The sequence below is a fragment of the Euprymna scolopes genome, chromosome 44 (genome assembly GCF_053919585.1).
Source record: "Euprymna scolopes isolate OS-2025 chromosome 44, ASM5391958v1, whole genome shotgun sequence".
In the NCBI taxonomy this organism is placed as follows: domain Eukaryota; kingdom Metazoa; phylum Mollusca; class Cephalopoda; order Sepiida; family Sepiolidae; genus Euprymna; species Euprymna scolopes.
Window position 1 is genome coordinate 22,218,179 of NC_136525.1, and position 13,720 is coordinate 22,231,898.

At 35.8% G+C, this 13,720-nt stretch overlaps 1 protein-coding gene across 8 annotated transcripts in view; it reads right to left on the reverse strand.

Moving 5' to 3' along the window:
• Nucleotides 1–13,720, reverse strand: part of LOC145268736 (choline transporter-like protein 2) — a 382,616-nt gene that overhangs the window by 39,270 nt on the left and 329,626 nt on the right. For all 8 annotated transcript variants that reach the window (XM_080124315.1, XM_080124314.1, XM_080124319.1 and 5 more), the window contains 5 exons: nucleotides 13,414–13,526; nucleotides 12,667–12,783; nucleotides 9,496–9,595; nucleotides 6,734–6,826; nucleotides 1,496–1,589 (listed from right to left, as the gene is read on the reverse strand). In XM_080124315.1, the coding sequence (XP_079980441.1) occupies nucleotides 1,496–1,589; nucleotides 6,734–6,826; nucleotides 9,496–9,595; nucleotides 12,667–12,783; nucleotides 13,414–13,526 (517 nt within the window). The remainder of the gene's footprint in view (nucleotides 1–1,495; nucleotides 1,590–6,733; nucleotides 6,827–9,495; nucleotides 9,596–12,666; nucleotides 12,784–13,413; nucleotides 13,527–13,720) is intronic.

Genomic DNA, 13,720 nt, shown 5'->3' on the forward strand with positions numbered 1-13,720 from the left:
TTCCACTGGAAATTCTGTCCAAATTTTCGAGTTTGACAAAAAACATTCCCGAGTTCGACAAGATACACCTGAAGAAAGTCGGAAGTTACATCGACCGAAACGTTATGAAAATGACATTTAAGATAAGAACAGTCTGATGAATCCAAATATGAATAACCAATCCTCATCTAAAATAATTCAGAAACCAAACATCAAATGAATATATTAGTTCATGAGAGTCACAGACTACAAAGTTTCAAAACTTTGAACCTGTTTTGACTTTATTTTTTATTTTTTGCTTAGTATGGTTTTTGGGGAGGGGGGGGGCTCAGTTTAACATGTTTTACATGTTAATGCATGCTGAATAGCTTCCAAATGCCCCTCATCCCTGCCCGACAACAATTGCCGACCCTAACAATGCCTCCATGGACTTCTTTCATCACCTTTATCTTCCAGCTCTGACCATGTTGCTATCTCTCACATTGGCAGCTACCAATGAGGTGTACAGTGGTTCACAAGTATAAAAATAGAACTCAAAGCACAAACTCAAGAGAAACAAGACTCCAACACATTCTGTATATATTGATTGGTCTCTGAGTGCGTGTATAACACCATCATGGAAAAAAACTCTTTAAGCGCTAAGGTTTACACCTGTGTCTTCTGTCAAGGCTGTATTCATCAGTTAATGTTAGCTCATCTCAATTTGCTCTGAATTAAAGGGTGTTCAACTGTCTCAAACTGAGAAACTGTCCTCAACTATTGCAAATTCAAGACAGAGACAATTTACGACATGAACGGTCAAAAAATATTGCAAAATTCACTGGTACTCCTAAAACTGTCCATAACTAACCCCAAATATATCAACAACGTTACTTGCTACACATTGATTGACAATCCTATTTCAGCTTCCTTTGTGTGCCTTAGTAAACAACTTCTCCATTGTCTTTCTACTAACCTCACATCCAATACCTTTGTTCTGTGGATTAACTTATTTCCTCTTTTTGTTTATTTCCTAACATCTTTTTGGGGTGGAGGTTGGGGGAGGTCGATAGTAACAATTGACAAAAGTAATATTTATCTGCCCTTATTTATATCTCTCTCAAATCAATCCTTATCACTTTTCCCAAAGTTTTCCTTGGCCTTCTCCTGTCAACTGGACGTGCTACCTCAACTGTTCTACATCTACTAACCAAGTCATTCATTCTTTAAACATAGCTATACCATCAATGTCTTTTGTTCTGCACACCTCTCCCTATACTATGCACATTCAATCTTCCTCTGAGGTCATATCAAAGCTTGTCTTTAAGACTTACACTGCACGTTTATCATATCATTCTCATATAATTTCTCCCCATGCAACGCATTGGCCAGACTTCACTTCTATTATCTCACCTTTTATATAATACTTCTAATCAGCTGCTCTTGATGTTATATAGCGAATTACCTCCCTTAGTATTATGCAGTATGCATAGAAGCAAATAGGATTGATGATAAAATAAGAAAGCATCGTACTTACTGCGCAAGCAATTTTTTCCACCAAGGACGAAATTTCATCTGTTGACGATTCGTTTAGTTTCAACTGTGTTGAACGGTTTATCGCAAATAAATGTCTGTTAGAAGTTAAGGAAGCCCAATATAAAATGTAATTCATTGGAATTCAAAAACAGATCCTTGCTATGTTATCTTGCACCGTGATGCATACATGCACACGAGAAACTGGCAGATCTGATGAGAAAAATATTTGATGAAGAGAAGAGGCTAACTCTTGAAGACAATTGCAAAGATGGCTGAAGAAAAATTCCTACAACCCTTCTCCATAAATTAACATTAGAAACTGAACTAGAAACTGCTTACCAAGTGAAAAAAAAAAACAATTAAGAAAAAGAAAAATTCTATTTGATATTTTTATGGACAACATTTCAGATTGTTCTTTTTGTAATCGATTTCATGTGTAACGTTGTCCGGGAACCAACATGTTGTATGCTCAGTCGCAAAGGAGACAAAGAATAGGAAAGAACTTAAACTCGTTTTTTTTTTTCTTGTACAACGACATTTATTTCCTCATTGTGTCCACTGTGACGTCATCCACATTTCAAACGTTATCTCAAACGTTATTCTCATCTCTAATGTGATCTCCTTTTTAAAGCCTTTGTTTTTCCCTATTGGTGGCATCATTTTGCATGCACTTGCATATGCACGTCCATGTTATGTTAAACATGAACCTTCTAGGATTACCAGCAATGGTGTGTTACACTTGCTGAATAAATTCAGATATTCTAATGCTATCAGTGTGTCTATAATGTCTTAGATTTTAATAATGGCGATACCTTTGCATTTTAAAAACTTTGTAAATGAAATATCAAGCGACTTTTAAAAAATAATTCTACTTCTAAATTCGTATTATTTGGATTCGTTGGACTACTGTTCTCATTTTGAGTGTGATTTTCACAACGTTTTGGTCAATGTAACCTCTGACCCTCAGGTGTATCTTGGGAGTGTTTTTGTCGAACTTGAGAATTTGGATACAATTTCGAGTGGAACCCTTTATTTACTTCGCAGGGGTAACGTGCGATTGTTCCATCAGCCACGACTGGATAGAGGTCCTAAGTAATTTGCAGTTGGTCGATCACGACCGAAAAATACAATCACTATTTACTTAGGACTTCTATCCAGTCATGGCTGATGGAACAAAAGCACGCTACCCCCGTGAAGTAAATAAAGGGTTCCGCTCAAAATTCCGTCAGAAATTCCCGAGTTTGACTGAAACATTCCCAAGTTCGACAAGATACACTTCAAGAAGGTCGGAGGTTACATCAACCGAAACATTGTGAAAATGACACCCAAGATGAGAACAGTAGTCCGATGAATCCAAATAATACGAATAACCAATCCTCATCTAAAAAATTCAAAACCGTGATACTTCTGAATTGCTTTATAGCTGCAATAACCTTTTTGTTGTTGTGGTGTAATTATAGTGGCTGCCATTAATAATTGTGAAATATAGAAAATATGAAGTCAAGTAATTTTCATCCTGTAGTAAAAAAATGCCCTATTTACACATTCTTTTTTTTATATAAAATTGCAACTGCTGCGATATTGAAAATAATTAGACCTCTTGCCCCTCCCCAAATGTTATCATTCGTATTTGTTGCCAATTGAGAAAAGAAGGAGAGAATGACATAATTCTCCCCTTGACTTTGTGATGGCAATTGAATCTCGTAATCGTGCTCTCAACGTCAAACCTATTTGTTTAATATACTAAACACATTCGCCATCATATTCCCAGAGTTCGACAAGATACACCTGAAGAAGGTTGGAAGTTACATCGACCGAAACGTAGTAAAAATAACACTCAAGATGAGAACAGTAGTCTGAAGAATCCAAATACTATTACGAAACACATTCACTATCTGGCAAATCCTACCTTCGCTTGAGAAGGAAATTTAGTTGTGTCAGGATAGCTAATATTTTAAAACAAATTCCCACACACAAAACCTCAGTGTTGCCCATGTGAAAATATATTGCTGGTCAGAAGGTTTTTTCTGTTTTAAGAAAAAAATAATTTCAAAACATATTCATGTTTACAATTTTTACCTTGAAAAAAAAAAAAAAAAATTTTAATCGACCTCCTGGATCTTCTAAGATTGCCACCAACGGTGTGCTGTACTTACTGAATAAATCCAGGTGAGAATATATATATTAGCAAAATACCCGGCATCGCTTGGGATTTGATGAGATAAATGTGTTGTATATTACCTGTCCTTGCATATACATGCTGTAAATTACCTACCCTGGGTAAGATACAATTATTTCATGTGTGTAATACCCGTCTTATGTAGGTAAAATATTCTTTTGTTCGAAATAGCAAATGATACATAAACATACAAAATTCCTCTCTCATAAAAATAACAAATATATTACAAAACCAAATTCAAGTTTTTCATTGTTTATACGGTCCCGAGCAACGCCGGGTAGCCCCGCTAGTACTGAATAAATCCAGGTCGTTCTCATGCTATTAGTGTATCTATGTCTCTTACGTTTTGATAATGATAATACTTTTCTATTTTAAACCTTTAACTTTTTATAAACATTGTATACGAAAGATCAAGCAACCTTTAAAAATGGTTATATTTCTAAATTGCTATATTCAACCACAATTTAGTAACAGATTTTTGTATTCAGTGATATTGCTGAGATATTCTCTGTTGAGAGGATATAATGGTTTCATGCAACAGAAAAGTGTTATTCTTTGCAATTAGAAACAGAGTTATCCAAAATCAGTAATTTTAATATATATATATATATATATATATATATATATATATATATATATATATATAATTACAATGTATCCTGAAAGGCGCCCCAGACGATTAGCAATCAACTAACCCTCTCACAGAGAGAAAGTAAAGCCGGGGTGAGTGGACCTCTTAAGACTGAACAGGTTAGCTAGGTAAAAACAAAACTATAACTGAATTGATTGCCAAGGTCGTATCCCTGACTGATACAAACAACACCTAATGCTACTCAAGCCGTGAAAATGAATTATTATAAGTAGTAAAAATATTGCAAACCACTAGTTGGAATTGAGCCTTTGATGTACAGATTCTACAGCTGTGGTTTCTTTAAAGATGAGCAGGGTTACCCGGCGTTGTCTGGGATTAAAGTTTAATATTTTTATTAAAATTTCTATCTTTCTGTCTTTCCTCCCTCCCTCTCCCCAAATCCCACTTTCTCCTTCGTCCAGCATATTCTTCTCTAGCTGGACATGCACACAAAACTTTCCTCCAAATTTGTACATAACACTAACCCCCCACCCCACCCCCACCCACCTCTCCCGATGAAGTCCGGCCTGGTTGACCCTGAAAGAATCAATTATACATCCGGAGCAACACCAATCAAGAAAATATAAGCCTTGTGGGTCTTTGGGCAGTTGTTTTGAACTTTTAGCTGGACATAAAAAGATATACACTGCTCTTTATATAATAGATTAGCAAGGCTAAGCCCGGGATGAAAACAAAATAAATAAATAAATAAAATAAAATAATAATAATAATAATAATTATTTATTAAATCTCTCTTTGTCTTCCTGTTTCCTCTTCCATTTTCTCAACCCTCTCTTTCTCAATTGCCTAGTGAATTCCTCTTAATTGTTATTTAATAATTTCTAACCCCCCCATCTATTTCACAATAATATGAATATAAATTGTCTTGATAATCATAAGAGTACAAAGACATTTTATGTATACAATTTACTGTTGGGGATGCACCCCTATTACCAGGAACAATGAACTATTCCATGACGTTACTTCCGTCCATGACGTCACTTCCGGGTAACCACAAGCGGTTTACGTGAGAGTCGATGACAGACATGCAAAACGGATTGACATTCATGAGCAAATATATTGTTCCAGCGTCTTTATGTATTTTTGTTAATACATTTTTAATAATGTGTGTCTCTCTCATCAGTTATTCAACCACTAACATTTACCAATTATAATACTGTAATCTTAAATATAGATGGCGCCAATAGAGAAAAATCTATGGTTGTTTTTAAAGTACTAACCTTCAAATAGCACATACCGTTATTTAAGTGAACTTACCCTTGCGAGTTTCCAAAAGATTGCAAAAAAATCTGAATTTGCATGTGTTAACAAAGCCTTGCTTAATCATTTATACGGTATAATCTATAGTGAACCGTTACAACCGCTAACTTCACTTTGTGTCTAGTTCCAACACTCAGACACAAAGCAAGCTATGCGCGGTAGCACACACACAAAGCAATGTCAGAGTGCATGACGAATGACATGACCTGACCTTCATCTCCGGTGACACTTAATCCTAGTCTTCTGTTTCTTCTCATTTCTCTTTTTCGCCTGGGCATCAAGCTTGAACACTGCTCTGCCAGAAACAACTAACTGGTTGTGTGTGGAATGGAAATGTGATTTTACAGACACAAATGAAGGATGGAGTACTGTTGCCACATCTGGGCAGGAGCTGCTAAAAAGTCTATCCTGCCACGGAGTACAAAATAGACTTCGTGGCTTGGTGGGGGATGACCTTTTCTCTTCCCTGCAACCTCTCTCCCACAGAAGAGACGTTGCGAGCCTGTCTGTTTTTTAGCCAGGTATGTCCAAGGATGGAGTACTGCTGCTACATCTGGGCAGGAGCTGCTAAAAACAGCCTATCCTGCCTTGACAGAGTACAAAATAAACTTTGTTGCTTAGTGGGTGATGCCCTTTTCTCTTCCCTGCAACCTCTCTCCCACAGAAGAGACATTGCAAGCCTGTCTTTGTTTTATCGTTATTTCCATGGCAAGTGCTCGTCTGAGCTCCATTCTCTGCCCCCCCCCGCCAATCTTTCACGAAAAACACCCGACTAGCTGAAACCACTGTCAATAATTTTCCCCACTCTTTATCCGTGCCTAAATCAAAACGTAGATTCCATGAACAAAGCTTCTTTCTCAGAACTGCACGGCTGTGGAACTCTCTGCTGGTTGCGTATTTCCCCCCCCCCCGAATTCAACTTGGATGATGTCTTCAAGTCCAACACAAACAAATTCCTGATGAACCGCCCCCTTAAGTAATGACACCTTATCAAATCCCCAATACTAACTATTACCACGATACTATCCCACTGATTATTGTACACAAAATAACCCTTATCCCCGAGTGGCTCCTGGGCCTTGATAAGTTGTGACCCCCCTCCCCCCCATGTAAAAAAAAAAAAAAAATGCCAGATATGAAAAGGATACACTGCAACTGCCAACCAATAAACAATAACCACGACGTGCAGGACAAATGGAATTATTGGCCATAGAAGAGTTGAAAAAATATTACCAATCGCTCTTAAACAAAGAAAAGACATTTTAAAGATATACACTTAATACAATGTGATAGTGGCGTTGAACTAGGAACTCGCCATTAGAAATTAAGTGAAAAAAAAAACACTTCAGTTAAAACACGAAAAAACTTATTCAGGTAGGTAGAAGAGTAACTTATCTTGCCTTTGGTAACAGTTATTTGTTTTGTTTATATTTGTTGATTTTTACCCCTTTTTTTTGTTTTATTGGATTTTCTGGAAAATCATCGGACTCATTTGCATTTCCAATACCTCATTCTTAGAGGTTGTTACAGTCAGTTGTGAAGACGTCTTTTCTTTTGGGACATTTATTCAATTGATAAAGAAATTCGTTTTACGTTGAATACGTTTCTGATTTTTTAAGATCAAGATTGGTTATTCGTATTATTTTGATTCTTTGGACTGCTGTTCTCATCTTAAGTGTCATTTTCACAACGTTTCAGTTGATGTAACCTCAGACCTTCAGATGTATCTTGTCAAACTCTAAATCTAAACGCAGATTCCATGAACAAAGCTTCTTTCCCAGAACTGTCCGCCTATGGAATACTGTTCCACTGCATTGCTTCCAGGTTGAATACAACATGGTAGCCTTCAAGTTCAATGTAAACAAGTTCTTGTCGAACCGTCCCCATTAATCAAATTCAACCCGATTTACACCATTAACGATTACTATTAACCCTTATTCTCGAGTGGCCTTCGGGCCTTGATAAGTAGTGACTTCCAAGTAAAAAAAAAAATCAGAAACTTTGGAAGTTTCTGTTTAACTCAGTGTGGGTGACCGAAAAAAACAATTGTGAATTACTTAGGACCTCTATCCAGTTATGGCTGACAGAACGAGAACATAGTACTCCCATGAAGTAGTAAAGGGCTCCATTTGAAAGTTTATCCAAATTCCCGAGTTCGACAGAAACATTCCTGAATTTGACAAGAAGGTCGGAGATTACATTGACCGAAACGTTGTGAACATGACACTCAAGATGAAAACAGTAGTCCAAAGATTCTAAATATGAATATTATTAATGATTCCCATATTGCATGAATTCTATACTAGGTTTGCTTAGGAGTTGATTATCACTATTTAGGGAGTTGAGCAGCAAGATGTCTGTTCACATTACACTTGAACTTCTGCATGTCAGTACAGTTGGGGAAGCAGGAACCCGGAAGGAAATTCCAAAGTCTAACAGTTCTAGGGGAGAAACTATTGGAGTAGAAGGCTTTCATACATCTAGGGATCTATATTGTGTAGGGGTGGGACTTTGCTGCTTGTCAGGTTTGTCAGAGGTATTTACGTTGAGGGGGTACAAGTGCTTGTAGTTCGTCAGAGCATTTACCATTAAAAAAAATTGTAGAATAGGCAGAGGGATGCAACATTTCGTTGATGGGACAGAGGTTGAAGCTTAGATTACAGTTCAGGATCTATCAGGTTGGCGACTCTTTTTTAAACCCTGTCCAGAAGAGAGAGACTAGTAGCAGATGTGCCAGCCCAAATGTGACAACAATACTCCATAGATGGGTGAACGGTGGCCTTGTAGAGATACAGGATACTTTCAGGCGTAAGTAACTTCCATGCACGGTAGAGAGCATTTATCTATTATTAATAATTACCATATTGCGTTAAATTCTATACTAGGTTTGCTTAGCAGTTGATTGTCACCTAGCATATATGCTGTTTCTTTGAGTCGTCTTACACTCCACTTGAAAAAGGTCGGAGGTTACAATGACCGAAACGTTGTGAAAATGACAGTCAAGATAAGAACAGTAGTCCGAAGAATCCAAATAAAACGAAAATCTCATTCTTTATAAAGTCATCCTTATTGACGTGCAAATCAAAGGGAATGAAAAAGAAAGGTGTTAGTAAATGAAATAGGTCCATGAGTATTAGGAAGTCCACGTGATATTACATCAATGTTCCGTTAATAGTAAAGAGAGAAGAGTTTCAGTTGAGCACAGTTGAAGGCAGATTGTGGCTCAGAGCAGATTGAGATAGCGTTAGCAGACCAAGATGAGCTGATGGCAACTGACGAACATGACCTTGACAGTAGATGTAGACCTTAGCGTGCGAAGGATCGATGGTGTCCCACACGCACCCACAGTACAGCTGATATTTTTTTTTTTGTTTTCACTCATGTTCACCCCCAACAAGACACATCGCCACTTGGGCGTAAGGAGCTACTATTTGAGAACATGTCTAAGAAAGATTAACAAGATGTTGGTTTACATTACATTTAAACTTCTGTATATCAGTACAGTCAGAGAAGCAGGTAGCAGGAATGGAATGCCAAAGTCTAGCTGTTCGAGGGAAGAAGCTATTAGATTAGAAAGCCCTCTGGTATTTGGGGACCTCAACAGTGAAGGGGCGTGATTTTGCTGCTAAGTAGGTTTGTTGGGGATATGTACGTAGAGGGCACACAGTGCAGCGAGAATGTGTCAGAGAGTGCGTTTTGCTTTAATTTTTAAACTTGTGAATGAGTGCACCGCCTCAGCAATTGCTAATGCATAAGAGACAACGACATGGCCAGAATGAGAAGAAAAAAATGAAAGAGAAGACTACGGAAACAGCGTCGGGATCGGCGATATTGTCGAGCAGGGGATCACATAGATATCACAAATTGACATACATGCGTGAGAGTCAAGACGATTCGAAATGAAACTGACCTGCTTCCTTCTTTGATCAGAGCAATGGCGATCCGAATTCGTGAAAATAGAGCAACGAGAACCAGGACAAAAATCACAAACAGAATACTGCAAATAATACCTGTTGGGATTGAAAGAAAAATGAAGATATGGCGAATTAAAAGAACGGGCGATTCGACGTCGGCAGCAAACAGTATCAAATAAAAAAATTGCATTTACACTTAATTATTTTTTTGCATAAAATAATGAAATTTCATTCTTTTATATTTGTTTTTAGTATTATAAATGAGTTGAATCACAGATTTAATAATTAAATGATTAATTTTCTTATTAAATATTATAGTGAGATAATATTTTCAAGACAATCCCAGCCAAAAGGAAAATCTCACTATATAAAATAGAGCAAATATAAATGTAGGAATTATAGTTAAATTCTGTAGATTTAAAATATATAAATATATATATATATTCAAGTCAAGAATTTATTGTTTGAAACAAGGGATGTATGAAAAAGAATTATATTTATTTCTTTAATCCATGGATTTTCAATGATAATGGCTCATTTCATCAGAGGAAAATCTAGTTGAGCAAAACTATTGATTATGAATTGAAAATGTTATTAAAAATTATTTAACAAGCATAGATGCAGAATATCATACGGCCTAGACAAACGTTGAATTAAGTTCAATTATTTGCGGGATATTTCTGCCAGGTCGGGCAAACAATAATGCAAGGGAAAAAGATCGAAAACAATGGAGTAATCCATAATATTTGAAAAAATCCAAAATATGTGATGTTCCGAGAATGTTTGTTCCAAAAGGCAGAAAAAATCGTAAATAATTCTGGAGAGGTAAAAATCCATTGATGTTAAAAATTAGGAGAGTTCTGGAATTTTTGAGAGTGCAGAGATGTTGTGACAGATTGGAGATCAATAGTCAATTGCATTATATATCCACCGATTACATCCGAATATATATATCTGTCAACGTATTCATGTTTTAACGTTAGAGCTATCTGGTGAGTTGAACCTGATGATTTTTTTTGCCTTAATTTACAATAAATTCTTGATTTAAATATATTTATATATATTTTTAATCTACAGAATTTAACTATAATTCCTACATTTTTAGTATTATATAAAAATCTATTACTGATATTGATTTCTTATATAAGTTTAGTGGTTAAAGTGAAATTCTGAAAATCAAAATATAGACACATAGTCGAGTTAAGAATTTATTGTTTGACAAGAGGAATATATAGAAGGGGGTTATGTTAATTTCCTTAATCCATGGATTTTCAATGATGGTTCAAATAATGGCTATATATATAAATTATAAAATATATAACTAAAATAAATATCTAAATATATATTGCAATTAAGCTACACAGAATATTCCGCGTTTCATCCACCTTAAGATTCATCACGCTAGGATGCATAAGCCTGATGAATCCTAGCATGGAATATTCTGTGTAGCTTAATTGCCATATATATTTTATAACTTACTACCTATGTATTGAGCACTGTTGAAGTAAATACTTAAAGTTTACGCATAAATTTATACTTTCGTATATTAATTTATGTGATTAAATTAAGTAATCATATATATATATATATATATATATATATATATATATATATACACAGCAGAACCCCTGGGATACGGCATTAATCCGTTCTGCGGTTGGATAAAATTAAAATTTAATTTTGTTAAAGTGCAAAGACGAATTGTTATTTTTATCTATAATTTTGTGACTTTTGTGAAAATAATTTCAACAATGTCCTTTTCTTATATTTTATTTCAATAAATTGCTTCACAATAGAAATACAGAAGAACAATAAAAGTGAGGGAACTGATTTGCCTTGTCACTACTTCCGGGAACGCTACGCCGGAAGTTAGGAAGTACGTTCGCTGACTATAACCGGGTTTATAATCTACATATTAATAACCTTACGGTTCCTTGCAATGTTTTAAAGGTTTGATTGAGAATATAGCTAAAGGAGTTCCCTAACGAAGCATAAAAAAATTAAATAAAAACAAAAAATACAAACAAAAGTATGAAGCTAAATAAAAGAAAATTATTAAAAAGAAAAAAATTTAAACAAAAACTGTTTTAAAATTTAAAACACTTAAAAATTATGAATATAAAATAAAACCAAAGAGACGTAACAAAAATTAAAAACAAAAATACAAACAAAAACTATATAACGTGAGAAATTTAATCTCACAAACTATAAAAATACAATTATAAAAATAAAATACAGGGTGGAAAATAAAATTGTTGCACCTAGAAAAGACGACATGATTCCATTTCCATTTTATGAAAACCGGTTTTCTTTTGTGTTACAGACCATCTACTTGTTGCACCAGTTGTGTACAAATCCCAAGAGCAATAGGAGCCTTCTATCCTGTCTGAAAATGACACAGTGTTCAACGAGCGAGATCGGAGATGCACCACTGTACACGTCATGCTTTCTACCGATCCAAGTTATAACAACAGGACCATTGTCAGCACCCTCAAAATGCGAATCCGGATAGTTCAACGCTTCAGAGACGTGCCCAGAGTGACGAAAACAAAGATTCTGGCCACAGTTATGGTCTTTGGTGTAGTTAAAGGTGAGGGCCACATCATGCCACCTCACATCTTTGATGTCGGCTTGAAAGTCAACACCGTAGTGTATCTAGATGTGCTGAAGAGTATGGTGATCCTTTGGTGTAATCAGGTGGCCATTTGAAAAACCATGGGTGTGGCAACAGAATTTGGCACCGGTCCACAAGTCCAAAGAAACCCAAGCTTGACTTCAGAAAGAGTGCTATGACTTTGTATCCTCCTCTCATTAGCCTCCCTCTTCCCCCGACCTGAACATGCTAGACTACTTCGTTTGGTCATACGCCGAGAACATCACCAACATGACCTCCCACAACACCAAAGCCAGCCTGATTGCTATCATCTGCCGAGTATTTGCCAAACTTCCGCAGGCGCTTGTGGAAAAGATATGCTTACAGTTCCGGACCTATATCCAGGCGATGATTGAGGCTGAAGGCGGCTACATTGATTAGATGTCAGCTCTACTACATAATCACGTCACCTGAAGTGATTTTTTTCAATGAAACTTAAAATAAATCTGTAGTGTTGTTTTCTTTAGGGCGACACTTTTATCGTTCCACCCTGTAAAAGCAATTAAAAACTTACACAAGGTTAAAAAGAGTTTGGATTCTGAGAATTTGAATATGAAGGGATTAAATCCAACCGCCACTTCCTTTGTACTGTCTTTAACTTGAATATACTTCCAAACACTTATTCCACAACCTTAAAAAAAAATAAAAATAAATAAAATCAAACAAAGAATTTAAAATAAATTCATTCAAGTTCAAGATAGCCATTCATCTTAAGAATCACAAAGATATGTTTAATTACCTCTCTTTTCGATTTTGAGTTTTTTTTTTTTTTTTTTTACGTAATTACGTAAAAAAAACAAAAAAAAAAAACAACTCAAAATCGAAAAAGCAACAAAAAAGTTTTAAAAAAGTTATTTTCATAAGGGATGTTCCAAAAGTAATGCCTCCTATTTTTTATTCCACCCGAATGGATCAGAAGAGATAGTAAATTGCATTGTTATGATGACTGAACCTATTCATTCATGACCTGAAAGTTTCATCTATCTGTTGCAGATATTGACGGTGTAAGACTAAGAAAGCAACTCCTGTCATGGACGTGCATTAGAAACAGAGATCTGTCATTGATTTCCTGGTAAAAGTGCATTAAGAATGGTGGGGACTATGTAGAAAAATAAATCCCGGAGCACAAAACGTCGCTTGTTTTAATGGTACCACTCCAGTTTTTGTATGTCTTCAACTTTTGGAGTTGAGGGGGGGGGGAGAAAAAAAAAGGAAGCTTTACTTTTAGAATCAGCCTCATAAATGAAATCGCAATACTAACCAACTCCAAACAGGACCAGAAAACTAATTATGCCTAACCAAACCATCACGCCAGCAACCCAACGCATCAAGACAATCCAGATCAAAGAGGCAAACATTGTCACGATGAGGCCGCTGCAAAGAAAAAGAAAAATTAAATAAAATTCTAAAATAAAAAACAATAAAATTTTTTTTTTAAAAAGCGTTTGTTTACTCCCAACTAAGGCATATTACCACTGAAGTGTAATGGGCTACTGTGATAAGAGTCAGATTTATAGGGATAGGAAAACCTTAGTGAGGAGTGGGCAATAAGATGTTTGTTCACATTA